The following is a 21,204-nucleotide window of genomic DNA, read 5'->3' as shown; positions in this document are numbered from 1 at the left end:
AGTCTCAGTGCGAGCACTAAACTGGGGAGTGCCATTCCTGAACCAGAGCAGCACAACAGGAAGGTACAAAAAGTGCCTCCACAGCACTAAGAGCCCAGGTCCAGAGAGAGTCAAAATCTTTATCATCCTGAAGTCCTAGTAGGTGATACCACTTTGGAGTTTTCCTCATCCTACATTACACTGATGTAATACTCTGCTAGAAGCATCCTGCAGCCATGAAATAAGCAGGCTTGATTTAGTTGATGTCCCCAAGCACTCAAAATGTTGGAAGTGCAGACATCAGGCCTCTCAAGTCTTAGGTTCCCTGTGCAAATTACTGGAGAAAAAAGGAGAATATTAGGAAACAATTGATCTGACCATTTTTAAATGTCTACTGTAGAGTGAAAAAAAAATCTCTTCCTAAATGCCCCCTTTTCTCTATTGATTAAACAAGTCTGGACAACTAGTTCACTATATTCTTCCACATTTGATAAAATCAGTCTTGCTGCTGATCTGCAGGGGATAAGAGTGTGTCAGAACTGGTTTATAAACCAATGTCTTCGATTTAGAAGATAAGGGACACTGAACTCATGGACTATGTAAGGAATTTGAGATTGGGCAATGCAATTCCTTAAATTCTCAGTGGATTTCTGACCTTCAAACCAGGGAGTAGGCTCTTTATGTAGGGAAGCTGGGTTCCTCAGGAGCCTGGGCTCAGGAGGAGCACAGGACATTCAAGGGACAGGCTGTATCTGAAATCCTTTATTCATCAGAGAAGAAGTGTCTGATGCAGGCTTGTGAGGAGATGTCTTCATCCCGACTGAAAGAATGTAGGCATGTACAAATTTCCTTAGATGAGTTGGGTAAGGATGACTCTGGACTTGGTCGTGGAGCCCATTTTTTTCCATCGCCCTTCAAGAACTTATTCATAAAGTGTATTTGTTTTCTTCAGCTGAAGAACTCTTAACCTCCACATTTTGGTTGGAGAAATCATCAAGCTGTAGAATGATTTGGGTGGGCACTCTCACACCTTCATCTGTCATGGACAGGAATTGTTCAAGGCCAAGGGATTGGACCCTGCAGGGTTAGCAAGTCAGGGCATCCCTAGTTTTTGGGCCTGACTTACAAGACGTGTTGTGAATTCTGGAGTAGGTAGTGATTTATTTAAACTCAAGATGAACAGTGGAAAGAAAACTGTGAAGGAAGTTCAGCAGAAAAATGTTTATTTGCAGATTGCCTTTGAAGTCATAGAGCCATATCATAGATATGCCACATGATGGCCCTTCCAAGGCATCTGCTGCTCCCATCAGGAAACATCTGGGCTAATAAAAGCTGTGGGGTATCATAGCCCCAGGTCTCAGTTATGCAGAGGCTATATCCATAACCAAATCATAGACAGTGATTTCAGCCACTGACTTTGCAAGGAGCAGTTTAGCCCATTTCAGCTAACTTTGCAATGAGTTTCTACTGTGCCTGTGTGCAAGCGTGAATCCATCTTTTTATATGTATCTATCTGGCATTTTTAGAAAACAACCACTTTGACAAAACACTATCAGCATAGCTTGAATAACAGAATTAGCAAAAAAACCAGTTCTAACACAGCTTTTAAAGCAAATATAATTTCTTTCCCTAAACAAAATATAGAGATACAGATTTGATATTTACCGAATAAATAACTGTGGCACAACTGTCTTTTAACTCCCAAGTCTTGCATATGTGAAAAATGGTTGGAGTGGGAGCAGAGGGAGTTGTAGACTGTTATTTTTAGGAGTGCCTTGTGTTGCACTTCATTCTTTTTCCAGGGCTGTTCCTGGCTAACTTTCCCATGAGTTTTTAACCTCTTGCTCTGTTCTCTTATGTAACAGGAAACAGGCTGACAGGAACAAATAAAACACAGCATATCTGATAGTTGCACTCAGAGGAGAGGTTGATTTAGTTAGCCCTGCCTTCTTTCCTCCAGAGCAGATGCATTTGGAGATTCAGATGTGCTTCTGTTCCTCTCCAGTTGTTCCCCGGGAAGCAGTGACTTGTTTGTGCTCAGCAAGTGGCACCGAAGCACCGCAAATATGAGAAAACAAATGCATTTCTTTTAAGGTTGAAATTTGTGGTGGTGTCATGTCCTGGGACTGTGGATTTAAGTATCTGTTTGCTCTTTCTCCCACCCTTAAGGCAGGAGTTTTATGCAAGCTTCAGGGAAGAGATGACATCGGACGGATTGAGCTGGTCCAAAAGCTGGCGAGAGAGAACTGCCAGTTTTTGCAGGCGGATAGAAAAGCACTGGAGAAGGCAGAACAAGTAAGACATTTCTTATTTGGGTTTTTTGTTTCTTTCGGGTAGGGGAGGGAGATGTAGGTCACAAAACTGAAATAGCAAAGCTGATGGTCAGAATCCAGGGCACACATTAGTCATGGAGCTGTAGCTGCTCTCCTCTGGCATTTACATTTCTCTAAAGTGCGTTCAGGTCAATAATTGTCAACACACTTAAATTATTATGTTGTCATTAACTGTCAGATGCTGTTATTAATATCTTATATTAGGATATAGCAGATGATTTCAAGATGCTTTTTACCAAATTGTTGGGTTTTACGGTGTATTTAAATAATGTATAAGGCATATGAATGCTTCAACTACTCTAAATTATCTTAAAATTACTGCGGGCATATTTGGATGCAAGTATTGGCTGAAACTTTTCAACACGAATTAAAAAGAATGATCTGGATAGGGAGTTCAGCAATATGTGTTTTTTTCTTTTAAATTGTGTTTTCAATCAAAAGTTACACTGAAGAAAGCAGCATTCTGTTTAATGCTTCTGAAAGAACTTATTCAGATGTTAATAACTGGACTGAAAATTCACAGAAACTTGACTGCTTTGCTTATAGCACAGTGTCTCCTAATTTTGTTCTCCTAGTAAAGACTTCTATTCTGATTGCATATTCATCTAAAGGTGCAAAGGATAATAACTGCAAGAAACAACAAAAAACCCACCTAGTCTTCATGTCTCTTGCCATTATGTAGATGCAATTTATTCCATTTTCTGCTCACTGGACAGTAGAAAAAAGACTTGTACTTTAGAAAATAAATACTTTTCAGCTCATCTGCAAGTTCAATCCTACTGAAATAAGGAAAAGAGAAGGATGAAGTGTTTTTTCAGAGCTTCTGTTCTGTTTGGCAGCGTAAAGGGTCTGGTCTGGTGTAGTTACATGTGTAATTGTATCAGTAAATGTGCAGAAGGGAGGAGGGCAATTAGCAAAGGCTAATTACCCAAGATTAAATGGTTTCTCAGCTGACCCTCTAGCATTGGATGTCTGGGAGAATTTCTATATATCTTTAAACTGTATCCACAAAGCACAATTAAAAGTTGAGATGCTCAAGCAAAGAAGATTTTAAACAAGGGCAGATTTCTATCGTGTTTCTGGATTTGGAAACAAGATTACAGATATGTGAGCAGAGATGAGAGGGGGATGTTGGGACTGTTACTCAAAAAATTTAGTGGATATTTTTGCTGCTACTCTGGTCATTGCAAAGGGCGCTGTGGAGTCAGCTGCAGCTCTGTAGCTGCAGATTACAGTACAGTTCCAAAAATGGAAAGGAAAGCTGCACTCAGCTTCTCTTCTCCTTTTGAAAAGTATGGTACTTAATAGTTGCTGCTATTTAGGAGATGAGTGACTTCAGTTTAGCAGGAGCTCAAGCAATTTGCTCATACCCGTCCTGAGCAGCATAACACAGCAATTACTCTCAGACAAGGGTATGCCTTTAGACCTTTAGGACATGATTTTGGAGGTGACAGCAAGGAGAAAGGAAGGTTGCCTGAAACACTGCAGAAGGCCAGGTCATTACTCATGTGCCCTTTTTTTTTGGGTGGGGAATGTCCTACAGCTAGTGCTGGCAACAATAAATCATGGTGTGCTTCTTCCCCCTGTTCTGCACTCTGCTGGTTGTTGTATGGTGGGTCCAGGCAGCCCATGCCCAGATATAAGAGAGACCTAAAGTCTTTCTTGTGGGTGTGTCTGGTAAGCCCCCAGCTAGACTACTGACTTCATTAGGAACAGTTACCAAGAGGGAGCCCTGAACATGGGCAAGGTGTGTCGCAGCTTCTCAGTTTAGCTGACTCAGGTAACTTTCACTGGAAAAAAAGCACACATTGCCATGGCAGGGCAGTGGGCTGCATGTGTTCAGGAAGCCGTGAGCTTCCATCCCTTCCTCTCCCTCCCTTCCTCCCGTGTGCTCTGAGAGCTGATCCGGTGCACGTGCAGGTGGCAGGATTTGACTGGCTGGGCAGGGCTCACTGCTCCAGGCAGATATCCCCCCTCTTCTCCAAGGAGAAAAGCAGCAGGCTGAATTGTAGTGAGTAAAGTGTAGTGAATACTGCTTGGATCCAGGATTTCAGCCCTTCCCATCTCATCCTGCTGCTACGAAAGCGATGGCAGATTCATTGGCATTGGCTTGCTCTCCAGTCCCTTGGGCTCACTGCAAATGTTAGAGGAACAACATGTTCAGGGCGTGGTATCCTTATGATGTGTAACATGCCCATTTTTTATATTTAAAAGCATAGCTTATTTTGCACTGTTTTCTTTGTAACACAGGGTGATGGGCACTCAGTGCAGGATAAAATGGAGACGCTCTGTGCATTTTCCACAGGACCCTCATTTCTCAGCAAGTACTCCTGCACTAAAGCTTTCACCAGCTTTCCCTCCTGGGGAGCTCTAACTGGGCATTCTTGGATGATCTGACTTCCTCAAAGGAATGGCATGCAGTCTGTAAATGAGAGGCCTGAACACCCTGCCAGGCTGTTCTCCCTGCCCTTGGAGAGCCTGCTATGCAGGCTGGCCTCCTGGCAGCCCAGCTCAAAGCAGAAATGCTGCTGCCTTGCAGGGCTATGTGTTTATCAGCTTGGGTCAGTGTCACTGTTAAAAGCTAGGGGCTTCATAACCTGCCTGGAAGTTAAATGGCTCTTTCCAAAATGGCCAATGGGAAATTTTGCATGAAGTAGAGTTCTCTAGTTCGTTCTCCTCAAGGAATAGGAAAAAAACCCCAAAACCCCAACTTGAACATGGAGCTAAAATTGTGCATATGCATAATTCCTCTCTTCATGTACTACGTCCCAGGCATGTGATGGGAAATGGAGTTGTGGCCCCTCCAGTGTTATACCCACCGTGTTTCTAAAGCAGGTCTCTTCAGATTAGTACAGCCTCACATGGGTTTCCAGCATTACCAGCGAATATAAATGTATCATAATTGAGTTCTGATAATTCCTGTGCTTTCCTGTAAAGAAGAAAGGGTTCTCAGCCTAATTGAAGAATTTGGTACTGATTTGGTAGCCCGATAACTCTTTCCTGTACAGGGAATGAGGTGTGGAGTGTGATAGGGAGTGAGACTGCTTGGCTAGGAGGACTGGTAAGCTCTCCTGTCACTCAAATAAATAGTCACCATCTTCATCTGAGTTGGAGTACAAAAGTTAATGACTCACTTAAAGAAGATAAATGACACTTGGATGCACAAGAGGTTTTTTGGCAGATAAAGTACCTAAAGGTGTTCTTTGAGGTGTGGTGTTGGGAGTTTGTGGTCCACAAGGAACCGGTGAAGCATGGACTAGTTTGGTTGCTACTTCAGGAGATGAAATATAATTCTTTTTTCTCAGAAAAAGCAGATGGTTGGGAAGAGGGAATGTAAGTGACAGCTGGCTGGCTCACTGGAAGAAAGCTTGGTTTGGAACTAGTGCGTGGGAGAAGGGATTCCTTTAGTCTGGCTGAGTTCTGGAGAGTGTAAAAGTGGGGTATATATCTCTATATCTGTAAGATGATTTGTACAAAATCAGAAAGTCCATACTGTTTTATTTTTTAGCTTTCTGGTATGCTATCATTTCACATTTATGGTCTGAATGAAAAAAGAGCTTTGAATAACTCATAATTTAAAAAGTTCTGTTCTCAGTTTCTGTTATATGTGAGCTGTTAAATTGATTTTGGCATGGGAAGCTGACAGTGACCAGGTTAAATTGGTATATTGAAACTGGTGTTCCATGGTAGTACACAGTGCCAACTTCTTCTCTGGTAAATACAGTGTTTGAAAAGTGCTCTAACCATAACAGTGCTCACAGACTTGTAGAGAAAAAGAAAAACTAACAGTGATTTTTTTTCCCCACTCCATCTTCCTAATGTGTTAGAATAAGGTGCTTAATGAAGGCACTGAACCGACTGTATGTGTTAGGCTCCCTAAAACTTCAGCTTTGTTAATGAGTAGAAAGTAAATAGAACTAAAAAGGCTTCTAAATAGGCAGATAAGCTTCTTCTCTGTGCTTTTGCATTCCTACAATGTATTGATAAATAAATAAAATGAAATTATTGTCTAAAACACACAGAAATTATTTTAATATCAAATGTGGGATAGCATTAAAAAACTATGCAAGCTTGCAGTTCTAATTTTATCATTACATGCAAATCATACCTATAAGCCTAGGGAAATGTGAAACTGGATATTTGTATTTTTATGTTATTTAAATATTTCATTTCCTTCAAAAAATTGCTTTGACAGAAAATAGATGAAAAATCTGTATTGAAATATTCAGCCATAGAGCAAGCCTGCTTTGTGGAGAGGTTTGCTTATTATTACCATTAATTATATTATAGAAAGCAAGCTTTGTGTGTAAAGCCATTTGAAGTCATTTATCATGGCTTTTTTCCTCTCCAGCATATATTTGGGATGCATTCAAGACATATTTGCACTAAACCATAGTTTTTGAAATTCCTTTTAGTCAACTATAACTCGAATAATACCTTTGTAATAGATGTGAAAATGTGTTGTACAGTATTTCCAGTTATTATTTCAATGAAGTGTTGCACTCATTAAGAAAATCATGTCTGTTTATAGTGTCATTGTTTAAGTAAAATTGTAAAAGGCCTTTTCACCTCAGCAAATGGAGAGAATATTCTTTAGATTGTAGTATCAATTTCATAGTCAGATCAACTGAATAAGATGTTCACAAACTGACTGTAATGTTCCAAGGAGGTTCTTACAGTACTTTGCTGTGTCAGGAGGAAGGGGAACATTCCCTAAATCCACCCTGTAATCCCTTTACAGATTAATCTAGATATTAGTTAGAATTACCTGATGTTTAAAAGAATAGAAGTACCACAGCTTGGGGGTATTGATTCTGTGACTTAATTCAAAATGAAAGAGATATATTATTTGAGGCAGGTATATTTTCAGAAGGACAACAGATACTGAGGAGCAGTTCTGTTAATTTGTTGGGTACTAACTTTTGTAATCAGTGGTCTCATTTGGAAGACAGATGATTTGCTCATTGAAGCAGGCTAGTGGTTGAGCTGAAGCTGTTAAAAGGCTTACAACAGAAGATTAATGATTTAGAGCCTTGGGTTGTATAGATTACTCATGATAGAGGAATTTCATAAGGAAATTCCAGCCATGACACACCAGGGGTATTTTTAGGGTGCCCAGCTGGACACCTGCAAGGAGACAAGAAAGAATGCCAGGACTTGTCCAGAGCTGCAGTTTTGGATAGCTTGACAAAGCTGTGGCATTGGGCTGCTGTACTGCTGGACTGACAGTCAGTAATCAGGGATGGAAACATATTCTTTAAAACATTGACATCAAATGATGTCTGAATACAGCCAGTGACCGAAATCTGTGCATTACTTTCTAAAAACATCATTTTGTTATGTCTGCTGTGTTTGGGACAGATCTATGGGGTAGCTTGTAGGTTTACTGCTTTTGACTCTTGGCAGCTGCTCTGCATCTTTTTGCAGAGCTGTGGATCAAGTGGTCATAACAACTACAACGCAGCTTTGCAAAAACTTTCATGGCTTGAATAGCTATGAGGTGGTATAGATGTCTAAAGTCATGTAAACAGAATGGACTTGGCATGTCAGCACAGGAGTTTGCTGTTTCCTTTTATATCTCTTGGACCTGCCAGCACTAGCAGAGAGAGCTGTACCAGAGTAAGATGATAGTTTGCAATTTTGATTTAGTCTTCAATTACAAGCCAAGAAAAAATGAATCTATCAATGAGATTGTCAGCATATACTTCCTTGTTGAGCAAGAATAAGTAATTAAGAGTTAGGTACATGTTTGCTGTGGAGGTAACTTGAAGTTCAAGTCTCTGGTCTGAATCAAGGGAAACAGGGAGTGGAATCTAGTTCTGTCATGTTCTGGAGAGAATGTCCTATTCCAGATGCTCAATTTTTCATCTGCTGGAATGAATGCATAGCTCCAGGTGATCACCTGTTTTTCATAAGCCAACCTCTTTATCTTCTGAGAAGAAAAGGTTTCTACAGGTCCTATGCTTTTTTTTCTTCTTCTTTTTTTCCTATTTTTTTTTTTTAGTTTCTTTCTTTCTTTTTTCCATTATGGAATGGGCACCTCTTTGAAAAGGCATCTTTTTGAAATGGAGAAAGTTTGCCAGAGATAAGGATCCTCCTGTTCAGATGTAGGACTGGGATCATCTGCATGCTTGTTTCAGTCTTTTGCAGCACTTTAAAAAAAATGATAGAATTATTTTTATTTACTACATACTTTTAAGAGGACTTCCCATTCCTTTTTTAGAGTCTATTTAATCCCTAGAGTCTATTTAATCTCCTCCAAAGTTCTGGAGGAGAACATCCTCATGCCAGGAGTGCAAAAGAGTGGTGCCATTATGTGATCCTTCTCCTTATAAAAATAAAGCACTTGAGTCATGCTTGTGCTCCCATGATATATTGTGAGCATAGTATGGGAACACATTGAATAGAAACCTCACTATTTTCCTTTAAGTCAAGTTACATATTCCCACAATACTTTCTTTCCTCCAGATGCTCATCCTAGTGTTTAAAAGAAAAGAAAGCCTAATTTTCTCTTCTTTGATTTATTCTGTAACATTATACTCCTTTGTATAGGAGGAAATTCCACATACACATTTTGCACGCTGGGCTTTCTTTAGAGTGGAATGGTGACTCATTCTTGTGTGGGACAATGACTTAGGTCCTGAGCTGAAAGGGGTAAAAGGGACACATGGTACTTAGCAGACTAAAACCTGGGAGACAGAACTTTAAATTTTTATTTTTGACTCTGTTAGTTATTTAATAAATAACCTTCTTCAAATCTCATCACTTTTCTGCACCTTTGTTTACCCAGGTATAAAATGAAGTGTTAAACATGTGGGGCCTTGAAGGATGCCATAAAACTTACAGTGGTTAATGAATGTTGAGGAATTGCTTTGGGACCCTTGAGACTTGGTTCAGGAATCCCAAGGAAGCTGGAAGTGGGTTGAAATGTTGATGGCCAGAGGGAACTTTTTTAAAACTCCAGAGCATAGCTGAGGTGGGGCCAAACATTTGCAGTCCCTACACAGCCTCAGGGTCCTTGGGCTTTGTTTCAGGGCGGTGCTGCCCCAGAGGCTTGTCCCCAGCCCTGGGCTGGCCCAGGTAGTGCTGCTTTTTGAAGTGACACAGGGAATAATGAAGCAGAAAAATACAATTAATACACCTTCCTTATGGGGCTGTTTTCCAACCAGATTGGTTCCCCTCAAGTTATGGGGACACGGATAAGAGGTGAGAATGAGATGGTGTCAGGGATGACCTGTGCTGGTGAGAGCCACTCTGCTGCTCCTGGTAAAACACAGCCATCCTCCTTAATTCCCCAAAGCTTTGTGACTTACCCAATCCAGAAACTGGACTGGGTCAAATGAAATGTCCTTGCATTTTTTTGCTTGGCAGTATTTCAATCTAGATCCCATGCTTCACCAAGTGGCTTCATGAAGGCACACACGCACACAGAAGGGGGTGAGTGATGAATGGGGGTCAACATCCAGGGGCAGGGAGAGGACACAGTGTTGTTTCTCATGGGCAGCAGGACTGCACAGTTCTGGTGGTGTCAAGACTGAAAGCATGGCTCCTTGGTCCTGCCTTTGCTCCATTTACTCACACGAAGAAGTAGAGAAACTCTGTGAGAGCTCCAATCTGCAGGTTGTCACTGTCCCCTGCTTCTGTGTTTCTCTCTGGATTTTGAATCACTAACCTGCTTATGTTTCTAGACTGTCCAAAGGCTTACACAGAATTAATTTTATAATATTCTTCCTTTGGAGAAGTAGAAATTACCAGTTTATTAGTTCAAAGCATCTGCTCTTTTGTTTTCTGACATTAAATCGTCCCTCTCTCCGTGTGATAAATACATTTGATGACATTCTGAATGTTCTTTTCTCCATTTTCCTGATTTATGACATCAATAAATTCCCAGTTATGCTGATGATACAGTGGATGTATCCTGCCATGTACTTCTGTACAGTTTCCCTTTTTCTGGGAACTCTGAATAACAAAGATGTCTGGTTCTCTCTGTTAAGTTAGGGAATGTGTTACCTAAATTCAAGAAGATAAAAAAGAAAAGTTGATAATGCCTTGAATATGTACCATGCAAATTTATGTCAGATATTTTAAGCAGTTACCGAATTTCAGGAATAGTTATCTTGTCTTTCACATTTCAGTGGTGCAGAACTTTTAAGTAATTCATGGTTTTACCAGACTTCTCTGTTGGAATTTAAACCAATCAAGGACATCTCGTTTTGGCTCATAGTCTAGACCTGGATGAAAAGAACTACCCAAGATAACTGGAAAACTTTTTGATAAACTAGAAACCGATGGCTGTCTACCACAGCTTCCTCTTTGGAAGTTGTCTGAGATTCAGTAGTCTGCCCAGAGTCATGTAAAAAGGATTCAGTGCTTTAGGTACCCATTTTTTCTCTTTCTTTTTCTTCCTGTCCTCCTGAATAAGTTCAGGAAGAACATTCCATTTCATTGTAGTGAAGATTTGGGCCAGTAAGATACCTGTACAGTGTCATTAAACAAGTGAACACATTTCTGCATGTCCAACTTTGCTTTGTTTCAAATGGAAACTACATTGGGGCAAATTCTGTAGTAAGATCTGGAGTCTGTGCTAAGGTCAGTGTGATTCCAGTGGCAGGATGCTCTGGAGTCAGTGAGGCCGGTGTCCAGACCGGAATAAATACTGACAGCATTTGTTGGCATCTGTTCCTGCAGGCGTGGTCTGGAGACCACCTGGAGAATGGCAGTGTGGAAACAGCCTTTTCCCTCTGTTCAGCTGCCTCTCCTGTGCCAGAGTCAGGCTATCTGCTCTGACTTTTTGGAAAAAAAAAATGGCAGCTGTAAAATGGCTGTCTCTGCCTTCTTTGTTGAAACCACATACACAGCAGGAATGTAAGGACACTTTGACCTTGTATTTTTTGCAGGCTCCTTTTTTCCTCCCCCCAATATTTATTTATTTTAATCATGAAACCATCCTAAAATCTCCCCTCAAACCTGTCCTTTTGCTCTGGCCATTCCATCACTCACTGTGCCTCCATTTTAAAGTTTAATTCAGCCCCTGCTGATGTTAATAGATATTTTTTTGTGAGAGCAGTATATAGCCTGTAGAGTCTAAAGCTTTTGTCACACCGTAGCCATGGAAGGTGGTGGCATTTTGCAAGATGTGCTTGACACACGGCCACCTGTGGAGAACACTGATTTGGTAGCAGTTAATACACCACTTGCATCCATTTTTCTTGGTTCTGTGTGGCAGCTCAAAGAGCAAAGGAATGAAAACCCAGGTGATTAGTGGTATTTTTGCTGACTATCTTCCTCTAAATCAAAGCAGATATTCCCCTTTCCTTCCTCGATTAGTGTTCCTACCGCTGTGTGCAGCACCTCCTCTATTCTAATTCACAGCTCATGAAAACGAGGTCTCAAGTGCATATGCACGGATTTCATTTTAACTACCCAGTGAAAAGTTTTAATTAGGTGTTTCATGTGGAAACATGAAACAGGGTTTGAAATTAGCAGTGACCTTGCACCCTTCCTCGAATACATTTTCTGATACCGTGTGGCAGGCAGTTCCCAGCTCTTTTTGTCACTGCCTGGAACGTGAGCATCCGAGCGGGGAAGGCTCTGACGTGTGGGAGCGGCAGCACTTGCTGGTTGCAGGAAAAAGTACTTTAGCCTCTTTTGATGACTGTGAAAATAATAGGATGACCTAACTCAGGAAAAGCATGAATAGTGGCTGGTAATTCCTTTAACAGCTTGCTGAAGATCAAATCTGAGATGGATTTCCAGGCTCGGAACAAGGGTAAGCCCTGAACAGGGGGTGACGCTGAGCTACACAGCCCTGTTTGATCAAGGGAAGGGCTTGCAGCTCACATGCCTTTGTTGGCTGCTGTGCATCAGCTCTGTCCCCTGCCAGCCTGGCTGATGCTGCTTTCTTACTTGGAGTGGCTGGACTGAGAGCACCATCCCTCATTTCATATCCATTTTCCCTCGGAGGTGAGGGGAGTACACCTGTGTGTTGTATCAGGAGCAGCATTCCTATTTAGTCTGGTGCTGGGAGGAACAAAGACAAGTTTTGCTCTTTTTGGCAGAGTAGAAGGCAAGCACAGAATGCAAATGTGCATCACCCTTTTGGTTTGGTAGCAATATCACAGTGTCTCTCCTGTTTTTAGAGGTGATAATATTTGTTCAATGAATACAGCACCAGTTTAAGCCTTTTTACAAAATACTTTTATATTGCAAGTAGGGGATTATTCACCACAGAAATGTTTAAAACACATCTGTGGATACAAATGCAACCGTTAAATCGATTTACTCTTTGTAATATATGCTGTTTGGCCATATTTAGCAAGTTAATAGAGACTGAATGTGGTCAGGGTCAGAGAAGACACTAATCAGAGCTGACTGAAGTGGCCACAATTTCAGTTCTCATACACAAAGCCTGGTTGTTCAGGCTTTCAGCTAAAAACCACATACATTCAGGCCTGGGCTTCCTTGTGTGAATGGCAAGTAGCTGGGAATGTACTGACACTCTGGCTTTGTCTCCTCAGGTGAGAAACCTGAAGCTTTTCAGTGGAATACACACATTAATTCAGTCTATGTAAATAATCTCTCAGTCTCTACACAGTACCTGTACTGAGCTAATAATTGGACCATATTGATTTCTTTTTGGATTCTTGGATTTTGATAAACTTATGAAAAACAAGCATGAAGTATGGGGTCTTTCTCAGGATTTCACCAAGGATGTGGCAGAATTCTTCTCCACCAAGAAATTTGCAGTGTTTATGGTCCCCCAGTTCTCCTCCTGTAGAGACACCTGCCTATGTGTGCATGTGCTGTATATATTTATTCATTAAGCAAATTGCATACCCTGCTAAAAAAAAAGACAATCTCTAACAAAGACTACTTATGGAACCCCTTTTCACACTGTAGAATGAACCAGTCATTTAAACACACAGTTTCAGTTGTTAACATAAAGAAGATGCTTTCTCCTGGTGACCCATCTGTTCTGACAGTCCTTTCCTTCTCTTCCTCTTTTCAGATTACATCGGGTTTTTGTCTAGCAGATTCTGAAAAGTTTCAACCTCTTTTTCAGTTCTTTAGATTAAAACCTAGTCTTGGTCATCAGTAGAGGTGTTTGAGTAGTTAGGGCACACTGGGTGGCTGAGTGATACTATAGATAGGTTGAAGCAGATCCCCTGAACCACCTGAGACTTGCTTGTGGTGGCAGATTTTTAATGCGGGACATCAAATCAGGTACTTTCTTAAAAATGGTCCCTATAAATTCTTTTCTTTTCAGTGCATGAGCTGTAGTTTCAATTTCTAAGGATGTGCCTAAAAATGTGCCTCTCTTACTTCGTTTTAGACTCTTCCTTGTGGGAATGTATGCAGGAACTGGGGGAGCATGTTCCAATTTTCCAGCAGAGCTGTGGGTACGTGTGCTGGTTTGTGTGGGATCTGCAGAGTTGCTCTGCTCTTGCACTGGGTGCCCGTATGCTCCCTGTAACTCGTCTGTTCTCACTCTCCCACCCCCAGCTGTCACACAGACACACACATATGTGTATGTGCAGCTATGACTGTCTCTTCCCTGGAGCAAAACTTAGTTTTGTACTCAGTAGGCAGAATGGCTTCAGTTTCACCGCACCACTGTCCTTTGCAGCTGCTGTAGCAATGCTCTCCAGTTCTGTCTAATATTTTTATTGGTTAATCAATTGACAGATACTGTTTTCATTGCAGTGACATGTAAATAGTAAATATTTGCATTAGGCAAAAGCTATACAGTAAATCATGCAATAACTGTTGTTTTAAAATGCTATTAGTTTTTAATCTGTGTGATGTTCAATATGTATTAAGGATGCCCTAAGAATAAAAGCAGTAAAACAAATAGCAATTTACTCATTTAAGTATGGTACAAATTCATGTCTTACCTGCTGTAAGAAGAAACAAAAATTCAGCATTCCAGCAGAAGTATCAAAAAACTGTAAAAATTGCTTGACCATTTTCTTGTCAAAATTAGCTCTAAAATCGTAGGCATTTGCAATCTTCCTTGTAATTCATTAATGCTGCAGTTTCTGGTGTTCCAATGCTCTCGTGTGTGGAAAGGATCTGCGTCAAATAGTTGGATGCCCAGCCTGCTTGAAAAAAATCCTATTGATTAAGGTCTAATAATACATCCCATCCAGAGATTCTTCATTTGGGCAATTTTGTGAATGCAGCAGAACATGCAATACCAATATGTCCTTCACCACCTTTGCTTTTGTAAGAAATAATTTGTTCCAATTTTTTGCTTTTTTTTTTCCATGCACAGGTTAAGTGCTTGCTACAGCAAAACTTCTTCACTTTCCTACCTTAGACAATATATTTAATGAACTTTATCTGCATTGCCCTGTTAAGGGCAAGGAGCTAGGAACTACCTCTAAATAGACTAGAGCTTTTATGGAAATGAAAGCACCAAAGAGTTGCTTTATCATGGGAAATCACTGCCAAATGTTGTGTGAGCTCTTGCCCTCCTGGCAGACACAATGTAGAGAAACATTTTCATTTTTAGCATCTTGACATTCAACTTTTTGATTTCTAATGCTTTACCACTTTTTAGCATATGAATATTTTCCATTAAAATGTGTTGTTATGAATTTGCTTATATTGAAATAACAGTTGATATAATTTGGAGATATAGATAATTAGAAACTTAGATCATGCTGTACAGAAGCACTCTAATAAGATAAATGAAAACTTGCATTTTATTTTTAGCACAGTATAATATTTAATAAGCTAAAGCTTAAAATCTGATGAATTGGCAATGATTTTGTGATTTGATATTCAGAAAGAATGTGTCCTGAATATCAAATGAGTGAAAGTTACTGTGGAATATCATTGCTGCATTTTTTACTTTGACCTTGAGAACTGGGTTGGTTGAGTGTTTTTACACTGCTAACCTTGAAACACAGTAATTGGAAAAACAGTGCTGAAGGTTAGCAGTGCTTTTTCTTGAGTTATCATAGGGGAATGGTTTGAAGTTTATGGGGGTGGAGAGAAATTGTCTTCAAGACCTTCAAATAGCCTTAAAGTTTTGGTGATGACAGCACTTTAACTTATTGTTATCCTAAAAACGTCCTTCTGTGCCAGTGAAGCCTTACATAGCTACAAGGAAAAGTAACTGCAGAAAGGGGTTTCAGTAATGTCAGGAGGCCATGCCCAGGAAGCTGCTAACAAATCTTTTCTGAAGTTGCAGAAATATAGCCTCCTGCACTGGGGATGTGAGCCCTCACAAAATATTCTTGGTGCATCCTTGTTTTGTAGGTCAGGTGAGTAGCTGTGTGTAGAGATCATACTTCCCATGTCAAGTAAATGCTCACGAGCCCAAGTCTCATCCCCCTCTTTGCTGGCTGCTAGCAAGCAGCCAATGCACCAGCACAGATGAAGGGTAGGCGAAGAGAGATGCTTTGCACAGGGAGGGTTTTGTCTGGAATAAACAGAGGCACAAGACAGAAACAGCAGGCTTATGTTTTCATTTTTTTCTTTACTGAATGGATAGTTACACTGTAAACTGCACATTCATTACTTACACTGGAAAAAAATTTTTGACATATTTCAGGAGCATTATATAGTGATCACTTGCATTTTAAGGGAGCAGAAGAAAGTGTAAGCAACTTCTGCTTAGGGTCATCTGAAAATATAATTAATTTTATTAAAAATTTAACAGAAACCTAGTGTTTTAGTTAGGATTTTAGACTTTGTCTTTCCCCTACCCCCCTGCCCCCCACTGTGGTCTCTGTGTTTCTGATTTCCCCCAATGCATGTGTTAAAATTCAAGGCATCTATAAGGCACATGTCCTCCTGACCTAGTGCTGTAGTTATGATGATGCATAAAATAAATCATTGCAATTATGGAGGCAGTCTCAAGCACTTAGTAACTCATGCAATTGCTTCTTGAAACATGACTGCACTGAAGAAAGGATCATTAGTTATTTCCCTGGAGTACTTGGATATTGTAAACCTCTCCACAGGGTTCTATTAGGGAGTTAAGACCCGGTCATCTGTCCATACATCTCATTTTATGTTTCTGTTACTCAAATGCTCTGTGATAGATGGTGAATTCCAGACTGTGTGTCTTCTTCACCCTCAGCATCTCCTTATCTATCAAGGTTCAGGTCAAATAGTAAATGACCAACCATGTGGTAAGGAAGAACCCAAAAATGACAAAGTAAACAGGTTTAAGAAGTAATTTCTGGAAGGACTTATGAGAGAAGGTAGATTTATGAGATTTATGACATAAAAATAATTTCCTGAGCAGGCATAAAGAAGTTGGTGAGATGAGATCTCACCTTATACATGAAAAGGATGTAGCTGTAGAAAACCATATAAACTGTTTGAAGCTATGATGGTCAGGAAGGAGTCAAAGCTGGAAATGGGGGAAGGGAAGCCTATCAGAGATATGTGAGAGTTTCAGTATTCCTTGGGTGGCATAATAGGTGTTGGCAGTGTCTAAGTAGTCTGTAGTATGCAGTCTGAGAGTAATGGGATGTGATGAGAGAAGAAGAATGGGATCAGAAGATCCCATTGTCAGCAGAAGATTGCAGCCTGCGGTGAAGCCTTTATTGGCTGAAGAAATCACTGTGCATACAGTATGATATCAGAAGCTGCTAAGTGGCATCATGGAGTGTCCCTCTCTCCCTAATGGTAACACCAGCTTGCTCAGGAGGAGATACTTCAAGGAAGGAGAAGGGAGTGACCCAAGGGAGATTGTTTGGGAACCTGGTGTCAATGCTGCTCCTCATGGTGAATTTAGCTGAAGAGAGAAGGAGCCTTATGTAGGCATGATAGTGGCTGAAGAAGAGCTAGAGAAGGGCAGCAGGGAAGTACAGTGAAAGCCCAGTGGCTGATGGATGGGCTGAGACTTTGTGGGTGGGTCTGTCAGTAGAGCAGCATGGTTTGAGGGGTTGTTCTGAAGAGAGCTGTCCCTTACCACGTGGAGAAAGGAAGGCTATGTCAGGCAGAGCTGGTATGTTAGCTGCTGATAATATCAGAGCCCAGTAAAACATGCAGCAGCCTGGCTAAGGGTAGATCAGATGTCCTCGTTTTGGAGGCGGCAACATCCCTCAGAAGGGTGGAGCAGATGGCTGGAGGCAGCAACAGCTCCAGCATGATGTGCTGCTGCATGTCTGGCAGCCTCCATGCTGGCAGCAAGGCTTTTCCTTCCAGGGCTGCTGTGAATGGTCTTCTGGTGCAGGGGCTACAACACCAGTTTGAGGTACCCTGTCATTGTAAGGTTTCGTGGTCTTGACTGAGGTAAATCCCAGCAAAACATTCAATATTTGATCCTCTTTTCCCAGTATTTCTTCCTATTCTAATGATAGAGCTGGTTAAATCTCCCCACACAAAAATAACATTGAATTACTTCTGCCAACTTTTTGCAGAAGAGACAGTAAAATCTGGACTGTGCCACAGTTCTGCATGTGTTCCTCCTCAGAGGAACCATTCCCTGCGGAGGAGGTCACACAAGGAGGCAGATGAGTGTTTACTCGAGATGCCTTGCATCTCATTGCAGATACAATGTGATTTACTAGTTGCCATGGTAACAGTGCTTTTTTCATTCCATAACTTGAATAAATGTTGAGGTTGCCCTTGGTATAACTAACTTAGCTCCCTTCTAAAGCTGGGCACGATTGTATTATCTAAGGAAAGCAGAGAGGAGACTCCCTACTGAAATAAATTTAGAGCATGTAGGCATGCAACAAGCAGGTACATGATTCCATCAGGCACAAAATAAGGAATAAATTAATACATGATTATCTAAAATTATAAAATATAAAGAAATATAAAATGTTGCTTCATAACGTGGTGTCATACATTTTTCTTAATTTGTATTGTTTGTGACACTTTGGTTTTCTTCAATACATGAAAACTTATTAAATAATTTTATGGCTATTTCTTTATATAGGTATGCAAAAAAGCACTTTTCTTCTTTTTCCTTGTTGTAATCCTGCAATAAAATTCCTTTATTTCTTGGGTGCTATAACCTCCAGTTCTGAATTAATTATTGCTGACAAGAGTTGATTGTTAACCTGCTCTTTCCCACCTCCCTTATTCTTTCATGTTTTCCTTTTGTTAATTGTGGACAACAGATATTATACCAAAACAAATGGATCCTTTAATTTGCTCCTGTGCATGTAACATTAGAAAAAAGCATTCTAGATAGAAGCAGCCTGATTTTTCTCATTTCTATAGTTACTATTGGCATCAGTGAATATTTTATCCTGCATAATAAATGCAGAATCACATCTCCTGCTATTAGGTGGAAGGAGTGAGTTTTATTTTTCATTCTAATTCCTTTTTCTTTTCTTTTTTTTTTTTTTTTGGCAGCTTTATTGCATGCTCTACACATTTCTGTCTACTTAGGATCTGTTATCAAGTCTGTGAGCGATTAGTGGCTTATCTATGTTTGAATGATTTAGATTCATGAATTAATTAACAAGAAAAGAACCATTTGAAAGCATTAGTGAAAAGGCTGGTGATTTCAGGCTATTTTGGAGAGAATTAGAACTGTCATCCAAACCCAAGGAAATTGTAGCCATTGTGATTCATGCTTTCCTCAAAAGAAATCACTGTATTATGTCTAACTTAGTTGAAAAAAACCACCAAACCACAGGATATAAATTCTATTTTGTGAAGACTGCTATTGGTCTAGCAGTTAAATAAATTGTTTTGATTTTAAACATTAGCTTTGGATTGTTTTTTTTTTCCCTACTCCTTTACTCAGTGCTTTTTCACACTTGCAGTTAAATGTCAGTACATTTGAGAGAGTTTGATTCGGGAGTTCTTGAGAATGAGTTTGAGCTTTATATAGTATTCTCAGTTTTAGAGAACCTTTTTCTTAAGCCTTTTATGAGGTCACATCCAGCTCCTGACCTTTGCTGAGTACTCTTTTTAGAAAAATTATCTGCATCCTTCCTTGAGAACAACACTTCAACAAGGAGATATATGCCTTACAGTGACAAATGTAATAAGCAGCAATAGGCAAGTTTTAACCTTCCTAGTTTGCAATTGTGGCTTATAATGGGAAAAGTATACAAATTTTATTTTATTTTATTTTTATTGGAATGATGGCATTGGCAGCCTTGAGAAGTATCATAGATATAAATCAAGAGACAAAGTTTTCTCTCAGAGACAGTAAGGGGGTAAGCAAATTTTTAAAAATAATATTTTGCTACACACCTAGTATGAATTGGAGTGAAAGACAAAGAAAGGCATCATCAGTCTTGTCTGCTTGACTTAGAAGTTGTATGTGTTCAGAACTGGTAATTAGAGCAATATAAGGCTGACAGTGTCATATATTTGCTGCCATCTCTCTTCCATTCCTTCAGAAGACCTTATTTATCACTGCTTCCATTATAAGGGTTGTAAGGCCTTTGTACACATGTCCTTACCAAGGTGAATATTATTCTACATTAATAAATTAAATCTATTAACATTAGTCAGCTGTGTTCTGTGGGTTCTCATTCTTAAGTGAAAGCTGTATGGGGGCTGCCAGAGAAGTCAAATTCCAGCCCTGTTAGATGTTAATCAAGTTGTTATCTATTTCCTCTCATATGCCAGTAATTTCTAGAACTTCACTCATCTGATGTTAGGATTATTCTGTCAAGTATAATTTCTGTACATCTACACATTTATATACATATATCTACATTTTTCTTTCCCTAAACCATATGGTAATAGTAGTATGTGTCATCAGTCCTAGGGTATCCAGGTTAAATCTGCAGTCCTCCTTGAAGCCTTGGCACTCCTCCTCCCTTCCTGGCTGAAACATAAGTCCTTCAGTTTTTATATAATTTCCTTCATGCTCTTCACTGCAGCTAAGGCTTGAACCACTGCCACTAACATCACTGAAGATACTGTTCCAGTGTCTTCCAGAGAGCTGGGGGATTGAACTGTTTCATCTACATACTCCTATTCTATTCTATTCTATTCTATTCTATTCTATTCTATTCTATTCTATTCTATTCTATTCTATTCGTTATCTGCAAAAGGAGATACTTGCATCTGGTCCTTGAGTTTTTGTCCTGAAGGAAACTTTACATTTTGGGGAAGTAAGCAGTTATGATGTGGGTGAAAATAAGACAGCTGCAAAACTCTCTTAAGGCAGAAATACAAAATGAATTTTCCTGACACTTGCCGTGGGACCTGGACCTCCAGGCCTGTTGAGCTCCTGTGTGGCAGGGGATGCAGAAGTCCTGCCAGCCTGGGGTGGGCAGTATGTTCAGGCAGTGGGGGAAGCCTGGCTGGCTACTTTCTCTTCAAACTGACATGATCTGGCACAGTTTCAGTTGTACTGAATTCATATTTTTTCAGTGAAAAGAAAAAGTTTCATTGGGAAATTTCCAACCAGCTCCATACCCCACCACATTAATTGCAAGGCCACTGGAGGGTATTGTTGGCATCTGCCCTTTTTGTTCTAGTCATGCTAATTTGCCCTGGTGTGGTGCAGGTTTTTCTACAAATACAGAAGCTCTAAGCCTCCAATTCTTCTGTATACTGACATTTTTTCAAGTACATGCTGTCCTGCCAGCTGTGAGAGAATGAGATTATATTAATACCAACATCCCATCTTCTGTCTTGCTTCACTCCCTTCCCCTTTTTTTTTTCCCCTCTGTTTTTGTACAGTTGCAGAGAAAAGGTCTCCTCAGTTGTCCTTGCCAAGGTGGTAGCTCTCTGTCAGGCTGTCAGATTTACCCACTAATAGCTATGAAGAGTCTGCTCCAAGGAAAAACTGAAATGCATAACCTTCAGTTGCTGTGAGAAGACATTTCTCATTAACCAACAAAAAGTTGTGGAGTGTTGAGGTTATGATAGCATTACTTCGGTGGTTGTGACACCAGTAATGATTTTCTTCATATTATGTTAGAAAGTGTGCCCTTTTTCCCGTGTT

General features: G+C 40.2%; 1 protein-coding gene across 1 annotated transcript in view; it reads left to right on the top strand.

The window, feature by feature from the left end:
* RAPGEF5 (Rap guanine nucleotide exchange factor 5) overlaps window positions 1-21,204 on the top strand; it is a 156,854-nt gene that overhangs the window by 63,610 nt on the left and 72,040 nt on the right. Inside the window, exon 9 of the mRNA XM_064704463.1 lies at window positions 2,149-2,274. Within this exon, the coding sequence (XP_064560533.1) occupies window positions 2,149-2,274 (126 nt within the window). The remainder of the gene's footprint in view (window positions 1-2,148; window positions 2,275-21,204) is intronic.

This window comes from Zonotrichia leucophrys, chromosome 2 (assembly GCF_028769735.1).
Source record: "Zonotrichia leucophrys gambelii isolate GWCS_2022_RI chromosome 2, RI_Zleu_2.0, whole genome shotgun sequence".
Lineage (NCBI taxonomy): Eukaryota > Metazoa > Chordata > Aves > Passeriformes > Passerellidae > Zonotrichia > Zonotrichia leucophrys.
The sequence above is the reverse complement of the archived record's forward strand: the minus strand, read 5'-3'. Positions and strand labels throughout refer to the sequence as shown.